This window comes from Arachis ipaensis, chromosome B08 (genome assembly GCF_000816755.2).
Source record: "Arachis ipaensis cultivar K30076 chromosome B08, Araip1.1, whole genome shotgun sequence".
NCBI classification, from domain to species: domain Eukaryota; kingdom Viridiplantae; phylum Streptophyta; class Magnoliopsida; order Fabales; family Fabaceae; genus Arachis; species Arachis ipaensis.
Window position 1 is genome coordinate 54,857,136 of NC_029792.2, and position 17,048 is coordinate 54,874,183.

Below are 17,048 nucleotides of genomic sequence, written 5' to 3' on the forward strand. Positions count from 1 at the left end.
CCACCCATACCCCCACAATCATTCCTGTAGTTTGAATTGAACCCAACTTCCTCGATCTGGCTTGGGCTATGTACTTGTCCAAATAGAGCTTAAGAAGTTTAAAGCGCTCTCCTTCCCCAGGTAACAGGATTTCCAAGACCTCATCGATTCAATCTGTCACAGCTGAATCAAGATCACCTGGTCGATTTGTGGCAAGTGCAAGGACTATGTCTTTAGACTGGTCGCCAATTCGGAAGAGAAGAGCATTTAGTGCACTTCTTTGTGCTTCACTCATGTAGGCTTCCTTTGTTAATAAATATAAACATATTTGGAGTAATTTAATTCAAAATCCAACTTTATTATTTGCAAGTCATTATGGATGGCAAAATCTTTAGTCAAAAGTATTAGCATAGATTTGGGTATTCATTAGTTATAATTTGAAAGTTATGTGATATCTGAGCATGCCTGTCTTCATGATAGCTCATCATAATGAATCAATATCTCTAGATTGCACAAGAACCTAATGCATTCCACCATTTTTGATTGGTTATGTCTAAAAAACTACTGATGAAAAATTAATTTTAAAGCCCAAACTCATTTTTAAACAATGGAATTCCACAAAGCACTCAAATTTTATAAAGAACACTTAACACCAATAAGCAAGGTGCGGTGAGACAATGCCACGGAAAGAGAAAACCGCGAACATCCTTTAATGGTTTACAATCAATAGCAACAAGTAAACCACAAACTCCCACTATATATTTGAAGTATACGAGACACAAATACAAAGCCCAGCAATAACAATCATTGCATCCTAACACTATATAACAACATTCTCTCCAAAATATGTAGAGAAAATAGGAGAATGGAGACCAACAATTCAAACTACCAAGACCTTAAAAGAGAAAAATGAATTAAGCATCATAAAACAAAACCGCATGAACCCGACTATTTCAACAGACATTCTCCAACAAGAAAGCTTTCAGCTACTGCATAAATCATAATAGATAAACTTCTACTGCTGCTTCCAAATATCAGGTTATTAAACTTTGTAGGAGGTGGCACCAAGGATTCCACCATGGTTAACCATTTCATAGGTCTCTCCAAGGATTGGATTAAAAGGCTTCCATGTTTTTTGGTATGCATAGTACACAGATATAGCCGGAAAGATGGCGCTCGATGGAAATGTAGCTGAGATGGAGAATCCTGATGATGCTGCAACAGAGAAAGGAGGCAACAGGGTAGCAGTGATTTGGTTGTGCATTTTCCATGGCCAACCGGGTAGTCCTTTGGAATGATCTATGCTGATCCTATCAGCTCTCTCCTGCCATATATTTCAACATTCCTTTGAAGCCAGGATACAAAGATTTTTGCTGCATATAATAAAGCATGCCATCATGGAATTGATTACACTAGACAGTTCAATTTCAATGGATGCAGAGTGTTGCAACGTCTGAACCTTCTATGGATAGTATGTGAAAATATAATGTTGCTGAGCTCTTTATTATTCATCATTTTGTTTATGACTGACACCAAATAATATTTTCAGGCACTTTTTTTAAAAAAAAAATTGAAATACGAAAATTAAATGATATAAACACACACAGATACAATTCCCTTTATATCCAACAAGATCGATTGGCCAAAATTTCACAAAATTCATTACTTATACCTGAACATAAAAATCAACTTCTAACTTTAGGTATCATTCAAACGCATTAATGTGAAGTACTTGAAGGAAATGTGCAATCAACTCCAATTCGAAAACGAGATATCAGATAGCAAATTTACCTGATTGGGAAAGAAACTAGGATTCACGCCATTCCACGGAGAAGGATGCTCTTCAGTTGCAACCAGCCTTTTTGAAGATAGCTTACCAATTACCGAATTAACATTGGTTTCCACCTACAAACGGAGAGAGCCCGACATGTTATGATCACTAGGTAGGACAAAGACGTGAAGAATTAATAGAACTATACAACAAACCTTCAAAAAGAGAAAGCCATATTTGAATGAAGGCTTGTGAAAGCATAATTTTGAATGAACCTTAAAAAAAGTGAAGATTTGATTTGATGTTCAACTATACCATTGTTCTTCCAGTATGCATGCTGTAAGGGACCCAGGGGAACCGGAGTTTCCCCCTGTTTTCTTTCAGACCATGTCCTGGAGTTGCTATGCCCAAATTAAGTTCAAGATTAGGACTGCCACCTGTAGAAAACAAACACAAAGGATGTTTGGTAATAGATTGTAGCCAATGAAGTGTATTCTATGTAAAGTATTTGGTTTCACCAACCACTTCACTAAAATTGAATTTTTGAAGAGATTTATTTTTTGAATTGTTCTGTTTTTGTCCTGTTCAGGTGGATTCTATTAGTACCAAAATTTTTAGAGATTTTGTTTTTTTTCAGAGATTTTGTTCATGATTGAAAATAGCTAAGTGGCATCTTGCAGTGCATCACTTAGAATTTGTGAAATTAGTTGTGCATTAAGACACTATGCAGCATTTGAAAAATGAAACTATTGTCATCTAAATTAATTTTTCTATTAAGAAAATTGCATTCACAGTTTCAGAAACATATGCAGATAAAATAAGAATTCAACAATTTGTCAAAATTAACAACTAATATCAAATCACATAAATCAAACCAAATTACCCTAATTACAAAAATCACACCAATGCTATAATAATTCAAATCACAGAAATCATAGGGAGGGAATTACCCGAAGGGAGAGGCTGACAACAGTGACGAAGAATGAGGAAGACGGAACCAGGAGGAAGGCGACGCTCTATGACGCAACGATGACCTCGATTGCAAGACCAGAGAGGAGATAGGGAGAGATATTGAGTGCGACGCCACAGTGAGACATATGAGAGAGATCGAGCTCCGGCGGAAGAGAGCGAGACAGAGAGAGTCAATAGGAAGAGTAGAGAAGAAGACGAAGAATATGGAAAACCTGCCGATTCAAAGAAAGGGTTTCTGAAACCAGAGATGAAGAGTAAATGTGATTTTTGTTTTTTTTTTTTTTATATGTTTTTTGTTTTGCTGTTTAAATTATTTGAAATTATAAAAGAGCAATGTTAGGGGCTATTAATTTTTGTGATTGTTAGCCATTAACTAATCATTAATGATGATTTGATGGTGTGAGATTGGTGTGAGATTTCCATCTAATGGCTCACCTTTCTCTACATGCTGGCCAAAATTCAATAAAACTACTGGTCCCTTAGACTTTTTCGTTATAAAATTATGATTAATTGAATTCTAAAATTTGATTAATTTAAAAGAGTATTTTTGTCTAATCAAATAAAATAAAGATATGTCACCAAAAAAATAAAATAAGGATATTTAAGATTTTTTATAAAATTAAATAAAAATTATATTTTTATTTTTATTTAATTAAAAAGGGTATATTAGTAAAAGTAGTGATATAATATATATTTAAAAAAGAAAAATTTAAATGCTGATGTGGAAAATAAATTCCACGTAACTTGTTACTACTTGTCTATATTTTTAATGTATGGATACGTATGAATTTATCATCTTACGGTAGCAAACACCTTTTTAATATTGATTAAGAGATAAATTTGTATATTTTCGGTTTAAAAAATGAATTTATATTTTAAATGAATTTTTTTCATGTTTTTTGATAAATTATGTTTTATTCATATAAATATTTTTTACTTAAAAAAATAAAGAATAATTTCAACCGAATTTCATCCCAAACAAACTTAATAATATCCATTTTTATTGCATAAAGCCATAATGAAAACTATTCTTAGAAATTTGCCAAGTTTAAGTTAGCCAATTAGCCATAACCACTCTTGTAAAGCTGCTCCCTAATTAAAAATAAAAGCTAAAAACTGTTGTACCTACAATACATTGTGATTATAGCAAAGTTTTTAAATCGAATCGGTCATCAAACCGTTCTAACTACTGATTTATTAGTTTAATTGGTTTGACTGTAGTTCAACAAAAAAAATTATTTTTAATAAAATAATACATAAAATATAAATACAGAGTAAAACATAATTATAATCTAATATAAACTTTAAAATATCATCAAAAGTAAAAATATTACTTAAACCACAATATTATGATCTCTTTCAAAATACAAACTCAAAAGTCAAATTAAAAAAAACAACCATAAAATGCCATATGATAAACTATTTAAGATTATTCACAATCCTACACCACACAGTCACAGTTCATATATTAACTGACAACAATTATTTAAGATTATTCACAATCCTAAACCACACAATAATGAAAAATTACAGTTCACAAATTAACTAATAACCCAGCAACTTTAACTCCACACAACTAGAGGTGGCAGGAGTACCCGAACTCGGAGGTTCCCGACCCGCCCCTATCCGGTCGGGACAGGTAATTACCTGCTCCAGGTGCTGGGCGGGTTTTTTTGGGGCGGGTGCACTAGCGGGACGGGGCAGGGTCGGTGCTGGGGTGAACCAGCTCCTATTCTAAAATCCTAATTTCTTCTCCAGTTGAGCTTCTTCTTCTCCAACCCCGCTGGCTACCGTCGTTCTCAATCTTAGAGAAGGGCTTCGCCTCCGTTCTCCGTCCGAGAGCAGAGCTTCGCCGCCGTTTTCTGTCTGAGAGAAGAGCTTCGCAACCGTTCTGCATCTGAGAGCAAAGCTTCGCCGTCCTCCTCCATCCTTCGCCGTGAGCCCGTCGCCGTCGCCGTCGCCGTCGCCGTCGTTGTGAGTCCGTCGCTGTTTCTGCATCCTGCAAATCACTAGATCTGTAAGTTTCTCTTTCTCTTTCTCTCCTATTATGAATCTGCAACTAAACCCTGGAACTAGAACACTGGATCTGTAACTAGAACTCTGTAACTGTGAGTTAATATACTACTATTTGATGTTGATAGGTCAGGTTGTTCTGTTTATCTGAGTCATGTTAGGAGGTGTTTGCAACGTTCATACTTATATTGTTTCTACCGTGGCTAGATATATAATGTTTATTCTGGATTTTCTGGTTTTACATTAAAATTTCATAATGATATGTGCAATGGCTACGGAACACAGAGGTAGAGGAATGTCTCTACCCACACCCACACCCACACGAACAAAGAACCTTTTCCTTTTTTCTCTATTAATAACTGTTAACTCATCATTTACATATTAATTATTNAAAATTTTATTCCTTCTATTTTTATTTTACCACTATAAAAGACCATATATGCTAGAAGAAAATATCATTCATTTACCAATTTCTCTTTCATTAGGTAGCTTTTACAATAATTCTTTTTCTTCCTATAAGGCGTCGTTGCAAGAAGGCAACTATCGTAGACACAAACTACCACACACTCTTCAACTCCCGTGCTCATCGTTCAGAGCAATATATGATATGTTATCCATGAAGCATTTATAGACCATGGCGTTATCATGTGTGCATAAATAAAAAAAATTTCATAATTAAGCTTAAGTCATTTACCTGTTTGTGTGGTATATTATAGTGTGAAATTACTTTCAATTTGTGTTGTGCAATGATATTATGGTTTAATTTAAGCTTTTATTTTAGAACTGTGTTATGATTTTATCTCATCATTTTCTCTTAGATATCAAGTTGATGTATTTTTGTTTATTATTATTGAAACGGATGTGATATAAAATTTGTAAAAAAAAAAATAAAATAAAACTCTCACACTCAATTTATTTTATTGTAGTCTTTTATCTCTTTTATCTCTTTTTATTTTCTTCTTATTCATTTTATTTTCTTTTTAAAATTCTTAATTCTTAATAAACAATACATAATATGTTACATTTTTATTAATCAAATTATTATAATTCAAATTAATCTTAACAAAAAAATTTAAAATTATAATTTCAATTTTATTACGTGCATGGCACGGGCTATTACACTTGTTATTAATTATTTAACTAATATTTTGCTATATTTTTGTAGAATTTACGGATGTTGACATGTAATTACCTACTGTCTCCGGATTCGTACAATTTGAACGTGGAGGAGTATTTACGGTTTCCTGGTTTTTTATCGTGTTTTCCAAATTTGAATAGTTCAATGTCAATCAGCAATGGTAAATGCTTTAATCGAGAGGTGGCACCCAGACACACATACATTTCACCTTCTGGTTGGTGAGTGTGTTGTGACACTGGAAGATGTGATTGTTATTCTTGGTCTTTCGACAAAAAATTAAACTATAGAGGAAGCTTTATAAAATTGACGTGACTTCGAAATTTAAAAGATAGTTTATAATTGATTGACGAAAATAGTATTCAAAGGTACGTGAAGTGCCGCATTATGTTATTATCCCAAGAGAAAAATGAAAAAAAAAAAGCAGCATGAAGACTTTAATTTTTCTTCTCCACTTTGTTATACTTCAAAAAATTAACACTAAAATTATCACAGACACTTTGTCATAAGAAGAGTGATAAAAATAATCTCATTATTTCTTTAGGGTAACCAATAAATCTCATTTATTGGACCTAATATCAATTCTATTGTTGTGCAATCTCTTAACACATATAAAACATCTCCAAACTCTAATGTTCTTGACTTTCAGCTTATGCCTTTTCCATATCTCATATGGGTAAAAAATTGATTTAATGAGAAATTTGTTAATTTAGCAATATTTCTAAAATGTTGTCCAAATATTTAACAAACAGTGATCCTCAACTAAATTAAATTCCATGTTTCTTTAAACATGATGAAGTACATAGAGTACTAATATTTGTGCGTTGAGAGAATCTCATTCTCTATTCAATAGAATATCAATTAGATGTTAGAGATTTTACTTTAAACTCTTATAATAAAAATACTCGATATCTTTATTATTGGTCAAACCAACCCTTAAGAGTAATTTTGATACGCATCCTCAATACTCATATTAAGCTTTTCTAAAAAGATCACAAACCTTAATCATATTAAGGAAAATTTTGTTTGTAACAAAATAAATCTCCAAAAATGGTTGCAAGAACAATTCTCGCTAAAGCCATTTTCCAACTTCTAAAGTTGTTTAATTCAAAATATATTACCCAATACTCCCACTAGTTTAAATAAAATCTTTGATAGTCATACTATCTTACTTTGGGCACCATACATCTTCTCAAGATGTTCAGTAATAAATAGTGGGGAGGTGCCTTTAAAATTAGAACTTATAGTTGTCAAAACAACCCATGTAAAATAATATTATAAATACATCAAAAGTTCTAACCATTTCAAAGTCAATTTTATTGAAGAATATTATCATCTCAATAATAACCCTTTTAAAATACAATTCTCAAATTGTATTTAATATATTACTTTCAAGTATGCCACACAAAAGGTAGACATATTTAAAAATTTAAAATATGAAAGTAAATAAGAAATCTATATTTCTGACAAAATTATTTAGAATCGTGAATGAGTACCTTGGTTGTCAAGTTGTTACTCATACCTATTCCAAATAAATATGATTAAATTATATCCCATATAATTATAATCCCAAATAATTATCTGGTTGTCGAACAATTATTTAACTGAATTATATTTTATACCCCTAGGTTGTCTAGGTTCAAGTATAAAATTAATTCTCCTTATACATCATCATATGCATAAATAAATTCTATCTTTGAGTACAAGTCTCCTGGTTGTCAGGTTGTTCCTTGTAAACAAGAGATAAATTTATTTATTTATTTATTTTTTTTTTGGCAAACTCCTAACTTTTAAGATTTATCTCAATTGTTAGAGAATTTCTACCAGTATTCATAGATTAAATTTTATACTCCTAGGTTGTCTAGGTAAATATAAAATTAAATCCCTAATACATCAAATGTATATACTGATTAGTATCTTGAAAATAAAACTCCTGGTTGTCAGGCCGCTCTTCACTACTAGAAAACTAGTTATTACAGACGGATATTTCCGACGGATTTTATCCCACTGAAATACAGAGGGAATTTCAGAGGGATTTTTTGTCGAAAAACAAAAAAAATGGATTAGCATAAATTACAGACGGAAAAGAGAATCCGTCGATAATTCCGTCGAAAAAATTAATTTTTTTCCATGAAAAATAATTACAGACAGATTTAAAATGATTACAGACGAAAAATCCATCTGTAATTAAATAGATAAAATACTGCGTTTTATTTAATTATTACAGACGAAAAATCCGTCTGTAATTTAAATTTTCCGTCGAAAATATTGAAAACCCTAATTTTATAACCACCCATTTCACACTCCATTCGAACACCATTCACACTCCATTCACGCTCCTCTTCGCCTCATCCCTCAAACTCCCATTCACTTGCCATTCACTTCGCCCTGCACCCCGCCGCCCGCAGCCACCGCAGTCTCTGCCGCCACTGCAGCCACGCAGCCCCCGCATCAGCCCTCGCAGCTCCCCGCAACCCCCACAGCCTCGCATCCCCGCAGCGGCGCAGCCACCGCAGCCCCTACACAGACACAGCCTCCACCGCCACCGTAGAAGATCCGTCGCCGTCGTAGGAAGCTGCGTCGCCGTGATTGGAAGCTCCCTCGCCGTCGTTTGGAAGCTCGTTGGCCGTCTCCTCTGTTCGAGCGGTCTCCTTCTCTCTCTGTGTCGCCGTTGTGTTCGAGTGCTCTCCTTCGCTCTCCAACAACGCCCTTCCTCCTCGCAGCCGGTGAGTACTGTGATAAATTGAGAACATTGAATGCTCATTTTGCTCATAATTTTGCTCATAGTTTGTTAAACAGTCACTTTGCTGTTCATAATTTTGTTCATAAGCACTGATAATATTGAATGCTGTGTACTTTGTGAATTTTGTTCATAAAATGTCTGTTTGCTGTTCATAATTTTGTTCATATTTGTTCATATAAGTATATTCTAAAATTCTAGTGCACTATGCTGATCTATAATCCGTAAAGGCCAAGTAAGAAAGCGTAGTTAAACCCCATTGGCATCATTTTCAAATTACAAAGTTTTGTTTGTGTATCCTTAGTTGAGCTTCTTAATTTAAGATACAAAGCTTACTAATAAATTGGTATGTTGAGCTACTTTCTAGATTAAACCAAAAGGCAAAAGCTTCTTTAAAAGCTACTTTTTTTGGTGTGTGAAGAATTGTCAATTGTCAGTGAAGCAGGTTAATCCTAGGCAATATGTTGCTGAAATTCCTCAGGTTTGTTGTTTTCTTTCTCCTATCGTTTTTCCACTATGGCATTGTTTGAGCTTCATAACTCTATCTTACTTTAAGAATAGGTTACTCAAGTTATGACTAGTTTCTTACTAAACATTGCTTATGCTTTTGATGGGACTATCTTCCATGCTTCACTATATGTGTTTTGGTCTCATTCTAATTGATTTAAAGCTATTTGGCTGTAATATATATGTAATCTTCTTTTTCAGAGGAATTAATCAAGAATGTAATTAATGCCTGTTTATGAGGATGTTGTAGCATATGCAGATGGCTGGAATTAATTGCAATGAGAACACCCGGTTTTAGTGGATTCTGATCATGACCAGGGGTCAAAGTTTTGCAAGAAAGTAGAAATGCATCTTTCAGAACAACATCTGAGAATAGTTTGCTAAAACTGCTTCTAAGATTTGTGTTCATGTGTCACAGAAGATGAATTCACGAAGAGATTGCTGTCTTTAGATGAGATTGCTGTCTTTCCCCGACGACCAGCCAATATAGCAGCTTCATTCAATAGATTTGCAAGATCAGCTCCACTAAGTTATCAGGTTTGAATTTTAATCCAAGCTCTAAGTTATTTGTTATTTGATATTTAAATAACTACACTTTTGGTTTAAACTAGCATGTGATTAAGTTATTTCTGACTTATGATATCTTATCAAAATGATTATGTTTACATCTTTAATGGAAAAATGAATATTTTACACACTATAGGCCTGCAAAAAAAAATCTGTCTAACTTGATAAGCAGCAGATTGATAGATTGCTGATCAATTATGAAGTGGGTTTGGACCACCTGGTACATCTCTTAGAGAGACTCCATAAATAGGGTGGACCTTCTCTTTGCTTGGTTCTTGTTGTATCCTTGTATAGGAATGCCATGTGAATTGCTGAAAATTGATTCTCTATTCAATTAAGTTACTCAACTTCCCTTGAAATTTGATTATGCAGGGTCCATATATGTATTTGTTGCTTTAGGAATTGAGAGTTAGTGATGGCGTGGGTGTAAAGTCTTTAATGCAACTTGTGTTAGTGATTAGATAAATAAAATAAAATAGAATAGAAGTCCATATATGTATTTGTTGCTGCAATAAGCAATAAGCTACTTCGGACCTATCTCAGCTGCCAATAAGGTTAGAAATCAGTATCGTTTGTCCATATATGTATTTGTTGCTGCAAATCAATGGCTTATTGAATTCTGTTTTTGGCTGCAGTTTTTCTCATCAAATGGTTTTCCTTGCCCAAGTCTCTAATTTACAATGTTCTCTTTGCCTCGTGCTCTCTCCTACCAGGGAGCTAGCTCAACAAGTATGCTTCTTATCTTTTAATGCATAGGTTGTTTTTTCATTGATTTTAGGCTCTTTATCTTTCAAAACCAGTGTCGCACTTTGCCTATTGCTTAGTTCATTGAGATCCAGCATTACATTCAAATCTGTTTTGACAATAATAGATATTTCAATGTGTGTGGTAGCTTTGATTAAGTGTCTGCCTAAATGGAGTTATTCCTACTTAGTCAAAGGACTAAAATGAACATTACCTCCTTGTTATTCACATATAATTTTATATATTTGATGCAGCTTAATATTGATTAGTAATTTAGAATAGAAGCTTCTCTATTCAATTAAGTTACTCAACTTCCCTTGAAATTTGAATGTGAATATGATCTTTTCAGTGGGTTTGGTATGAATGTGAATATGATCTTTGCTTCTTTTTTTTTCTCTCTTGGTTCTTCAGGAATCCGACAATATCAGAGGGTGAAAACCAACAAGAGGTACTCTGCAGTTCTAATCTGATCAAGGCACTCATTTTATGTGAACTGTTTCAAACACTTCTAACTCTGCAGATTTGTGTTAGTTCCATTTTTCTTGAAGGTAAGGATATAAATATGAGCATTTCACATGCTGCTGATTCTATTGGTTTGAAAGAGATACCAAGATATGAAGTTAAAATTATTGAGGAGGATGACTGGATGAAAGGAGCTCAGGTCAGTTTGCTTCTTTTCTAGATCATTTATATCTTTGTTCTGTTATAGATAATTTATCTGCAATCATCTTGTTTCCTTTTTTTTCCTGATCTGTTTTTCTATTTCAGGCTCTAGAACCTGCTACTCTTGTTCCTCTTCAGCTTTTAAAGTCAAGTGGAACCAAATGCATAATGGTAAGTGTACTTAAAAGGTTTCTGTTAAACTTATCATGTTTGAACACAATGAAAACCTGGAAACACGAGCTGATAACTTGGTCTACAAGGTAAAAATGGGAAATTAAAAAGTTCCGTGTGCCTTACTTTCCTTAGTACTACTGGACATGGGACTTAAGGGATTACTCTCCTCTGCAGGTGTTTGGTCTGTACTTTATGTAGACATACATTGGAATCTGTTATCATATAAAAAAAGAGTAATAATATTTTTTCAATATTTTATTCTTTTATGTTATCTTTTGAGTGGCCTTCTCAAATATGAACCATACAAATATCTAATTTGCTCCCAAACAGATTGTCCTGCCCTTCAATTACTCCTTTTGTTCTTAGAAGAAAATAAAGATAACTCTACATAAACTAATCATGGCTTTACCTTATTCGTTTGCTACTACTACTAAATCTTCAGTTTTTTCAAAGCTTCACAACACTTCTTTCTTCCAACACAATCAACTACAAAGAGCAAATGTTGTTACTGTTGTAAAGTGTGAATCAAAAGACTCATCAGAAGATAACATAGGACTGCAAGCAAAGGGTCCAAAGCTACAGATAGGTTCACCTATTATTTTTACAGAGGCTCCTAAAATGATTAAGACTGTTGCTTCTGTTCCATGTCTTAGGGTTAATTCTGGTTTGGTCAAGCCTGGTGATGTTGGAAGGTACTTCAAACTCTTTCATTCATCTCTGCTTCTTTTAACTATTAATTTTCTCTTTTTATTTTTTATTTCTATGAATTATCCATACAAACTTTAGTTAATGATATTAGTTGGATAAAACTCTTTCTAGTGATACTGAATAATTTGAAACATACATTGAAAATAAAGCTTGTCAACTTACTGATCTTTCTTCTATTTTAGAATGACAATTACTGTCAACTTCTGTTTTGATTCTCATGCATTTCTTCAGGAGAAGGTTACGAATCCGTACAAATCCAGAGGAAGAAGAGGATCCTGAAGCAGAGGCTGAGTACCTTTGTGGCTCCCCTTCCCCAAATTTATACTATAGCATTTTATGTAACAACTGAGTTTTGAAATCCAGGGTTCTTATGTTGTTTTCTCTTTTCAGCAAAGGATCCCAAGCGAGAAACTTTGTCTAAGGAACTAGAGCAGCAAGAAAATATTTTGAAACAGTGTGTTGAAAGTCTTAAATTAATTGAAGCAAGTAGAGCGGCAGTTGTATCTCAGTTGAAAGAAGCTTTGCATGAGCAGGCAAGTTATCACTTCATATTCTCAATAGTTTGTGCTCAAATTCTGCTGTTACTAGGTTTCACATTGATATTTTCAGTTCCTGATACATCTTGCAATCCTCTGTATACATTTTCAGGAATCTGAACTGGAGAATGTTCGAACTCAAATTCAGGTATATATCATGATTGTTTAACTCAGAAAACTGTCCTATTTGGACTAGCTTTGTATTGGTAGTTTGATTCTTTAGTTTGATCACTGAAAAGCTCTTTCCAATTATTCTCTTAATTTTGCAGTCTCAAACCCTCCAAATTGAGTAGTTCGCCACATGGTGGTCTTTCGAGTAGTCCTCCTGTGGGCTCCATGCCAAAATCTTTCCCACCTTTTCAGCATCCAAGTAACCAACTTTTAGAAGAAAACGGTTTCCAACAGCAGAAGTACGTTATGATACTTGGCTATGATATACGTGTAATAAGGTCTAGGACTATATTGAACATGTTGTAATTTCAGGATTTCTCATGAGGTTATTCTTCCCTTCAGGTACGTGAAATATCATAAACAATGCTTGAATGATCGAAAGAAACTTGGAATCGGTTGCAGTGAGGTGGATTTCTGTCAACTTCCTATGAACAACCATATTTTTGTTACTATTATTTTTATTCAGTTTATAGTGAATTTGCTGCAATTGTGCAATTTTCTTTTTGTTAGATCTCTATAGAATCAAGGGTATGAGTTCCTATAAATAATGGTAGAAATGTCTGGCTAATATAATGGATGTCCTCTATCTGTTTGTATTTTTGCCTGCATAACTAGGTGGGATTCTTCTTCTTCTTCTTCTTCAGCCAAGCTAATTCTTCTTCTTCAGCCAAATCTGTCGCTTCTTCTTCGTTTTCTGCATAAATAGACAAAAATGAATGCTGAATTATTGCTCGATCTGCCAGCTCTGTTGATTTTGTTTGTTGTTGAGGTTAAAATGTAAAATTGAAATCTGATGAGTCTCCTTCTTCTCCTTTGATGTGAACTTCTTCTGTAAGTTTTAGATTTCTTGCTGAATTCTGAAGCTTTTGCTGTTGTAGACTCTAATTCTGCAATTTTATGTTCTGAATCTGAATTTTAAAATTGGAGATATGTGATTATTGAATTTTCTGCCGCTAGCTTTGCTGAATTGTTGCTGAGTAGTGAAAATTCTGCGTTTGATTTGGCCTGAATCTAGAAAATTGGAGGCTCCTGGAGTCGTTGATGATCATTGATTTGGCTGTGGTTACTGTTCTAAGGTCGTATAATGAGACTGGTCAGTTTTGGTTAGTTTTGGTACTTTTTCGAAAATTGATTTTATCTTAGTATCAAATTAAACACTGGTCAGTTTCACAATCACATTACTGAACTCAATTATCTTGTTTGTTTTTGTTTTGTTTTGTGTTTTTAATAAGAAATTATCACAATTGCAGGTGATGATGTTATTGTTAAATAAGCATTGGATGCAGCTGATGAGTTTCAACAGGGACGAATTCTATTACCGGTGAGTGCTTGTGTTGGTTCCTTTTTTTGTAACAAACGTGATTGATTTTAACTTGGGTGACTAACGAAAACCATTTGTTTATTGTTGACAGGCCCACAGAGCCGTTAGGATGGTGGGCCGGCGGCATTATATTGGGCGGAAGGGATGAGCTCAGCGGTGGTACATGGTTGGGCTCCACCAGAGATGGAAGGGTGGCTTTCCTCACCAATTTCAGGGAAGTTGAAAGGCTTTCCAAAATCCTTTTTATATATACAAAAAAGGTGTTTATTGCAATTGTTTCCTTGGTTGCAAACTAATAGTGCTATATGATCAATGAATAAACAAATGATTTGATTATACATACAGTGATAATTACGTAGAATCCACTTTCTAGAGACAGCTTTCTGATGAATGGTTATGCTCTAAATACTGGCCGTGCAGCTCAAGGAATGCCTATAAACAGCTGGATTTGTGAGTTTTAGTTACTTATGATAATGGGGCATTAAAGTATACAACCACTATTTGATAATGGTTCAATTGAGAGTTTTTGTTTAGCTCTTCGTATATTTTGGTATTAAAGTATATGATTGTACTTTGTTATGGCAGGTATACTTTATTTTGGATAATGCTACTACTTAGCAATCATTCAGCTACTATGTGGAGGTATTATGTCTCCAAATTTTACTACAGTACCTCCTTTACCCTCCCATAAGAAGCTCCAATTCTAAATAATATGCTTTATTTTTATTCAAGCATTCCAATTCACTCCAATTCTAATTTGGGTTTTAATTCTATTTCAGTCAGGAGATGTCAAAATTAACTTTCAATATGGAGCTTGATGCTGCCAATGCAACTTAGTTATCTATTAATATTTTAGATTATTCTATCTTTAAGTGCTAAGTGTAATTTGTGACATTCATGTAATATTGGGATGGTCATCTTATTTATTTTTGGTATTTTTTTATTAAGACAATGAGATATTGGCCAATGATGTTGAAAAATAACATCCAATTTTATAGGTATCATGTAATGAATATTATGTTTATTTATGTGATTTTTGGCTTTCTTTTTTCAATTTACAGTGTTTGATGGAGTAAATTTAGAAAACAAATTTAAAGTATTCATTTTGCAATGAAAAAATCTAAAAAAAATTCTATTTTATTTTACTGACGGAATTACAGACGGATTTTCTGTCTGTAATCAGAACGGGATGATTTTCCAAAGTTCAAATTACAGACGGAAAATTCGTCTGAAAATTCGTCTGTAATTACAGACAGAAAATCCGTCTAAAAATCCGTCTGTAATTACAGACGGAAAATCCGTCGGAAAGTTTGTCGCCTTTGGAAAATGGATAGAAAATTTACAGAGGGAAAATCCGTCGGTAATTGCTAAAAATCCGTCTGTAATTTTCCGACGGAAAAAAAATCCGTCGGTAAATAATTTCCGACGGGGCTTTTACAGAGGGACAAAATCCGTCGGTAATTTCGTCGGTAACCAAAAATCCGTCTGTAATAAAGACTAAATCCGTCTGTAAATCTGTCTGTATTAATCAATTTTCTAGTTGTGATCTTTATAATCAAGAATATTAGAAAAACTAATTTCTAAAATTATAGTGTTCAAAACACATCAATCAAATCAAAATTCGATTGTTTATGTACTAACGTTTAGCCTTAAAAAATTATCAAATCAAATTTGACCTTTATATATACACTTATATATAAGAAACAAACAAAAGATATTTTGCATCTTATTCCTTTTATTGTAATCAAAATCTCAATAATATTTAATAAATAAATAAAATCAAACAAAATATTTGATTATAAATATAACTTTTATATTAAAAAATGATAATTTAATCACAATTAAATAATTAACATTGAAATAAATTAACTATTAATTTATTAGAAAACCATCTCAATAGAAATAACTGCATCGCATGCTTAAAAAAATTTGAATTAATCCTATTAATTCACAAATTTAAGAAAATAGGAATAAAATTTAAACACAAAAAGCCAAAGCTCTGATACCACTGAAGGATTACCATGTGTTCATAATACACGCAGCATGGTCATATCTCTATATGCACCATATATATATATAATTTAATAAATGAGATCTATTAATCTTCATCCAATGAAGACCATTATATATATATTGATCTTTTCGGATTATTAATGTCCTTTTTAATAATCCTATGACCAAGAACAATTTAGATTAAATTACAAAAGATTTATCTCTCAATATTATGATCACTATCACAATGATAAATCTCTAAATTTAATCAAGGACATTATTATATTAACATTTTAATATAATAACAATAACAAATTATTTGACACATGATTGATTGGATTGTGGTCATACTACTTATTCCCAACAAAAATAAAACCAAATTCCATATATCAGTCCTTGTTGTTTAATATGATTTCACTGTTGAAAGTAAAAAAGTTTAATTAATCAAACTCCAGGATATGCATATGTGATAAGACCTTGCTATGTGGTGAATTACGATAGATAATCATAACATAAAATAAATACATTGTTATTTGTCTATATTCTAATAGTATTAGTATTTAATAAAATCTAATAATCCGATAATGATAACTTTGTGTTGAACTATATATTAATTATTCAATTTAATTCTAAAAAAATATAATATTAATTTTTATCTATTTGAACACTCATAAATTACTAACAATAACTTAGAGCAATTTCAGTTATACATAAAAATTGAGCTAAAACCAGAATCTAAACCTTACTTATTTTTATTTTCTCCCATATTAGTCATGCTCTGATCTTCATTATTGGAATGAATTTCCTTTTCCCTCTTACTCCATTGAAAAAGACTATCTATCTTTACAAGAGAGAGAACTGAGAAGGGTGAGTGTGAAGGGAATCCACCTCCACATTTATAGATTTAACTTATTTCTTGAAAAATAGGAGTAGAGGTATTGTTTCTTTTTAATAATTACTCAAAAGTGACACATGTTGGAAAGAAAAGATTGATATATCTAATGGTGTAGGGTTTCCTTCATAAGACATGCATCAGGCACCATAATTAATTATTA

At 32.9% G+C, this 17,048-nt stretch overlaps 2 protein-coding genes and 1 long non-coding RNA gene across 3 annotated transcripts; 2 read left to right on the forward strand and 1 right to left on the reverse strand.

The window, feature by feature from the left end:
* Nucleotides 720-3,720, reverse strand: LOC107611043. Its single transcript, XM_016313010.2, has 5 exons — nucleotides 3,686-3,720; nucleotides 2,701-2,957; nucleotides 2,066-2,187; nucleotides 1,771-1,884; nucleotides 720-1,303 (listed from the first exon to the last, which is right to left on the reverse strand). Exons 1-5 carry the CDS (start codon nucleotides 3,718-3,720, stop codon nucleotides 1,022-1,024), a joined length of 810 nt encoding a protein of 269 aa, XP_016168496.1. The 3' UTR covers nucleotides 720-1,021.
* On the forward strand, nucleotides 12,345-14,297 carry LOC107611922 (la-related protein 1B). The gene is made up of 6 exons (XM_021108243.1): nucleotides 12,345-12,506; nucleotides 12,622-12,657; nucleotides 12,779-12,919; nucleotides 13,023-13,086; nucleotides 13,931-14,001; nucleotides 14,093-14,297. Exons 1-6 carry the CDS (start codon nucleotides 12,499-12,501, stop codon nucleotides 14,295-14,297), a joined length of 525 nt encoding a protein of 174 aa, XP_020963902.1. The 5' UTR covers nucleotides 12,345-12,498.
* LOC110265907 lies at nucleotides 14,456-15,055 on the forward strand. Its single transcript, XR_002352454.1, has 2 exons — nucleotides 14,456-14,643; nucleotides 14,781-15,055. It is a non-coding gene; the product is annotated as an uncharacterized LOC110265907 (long non-coding RNA).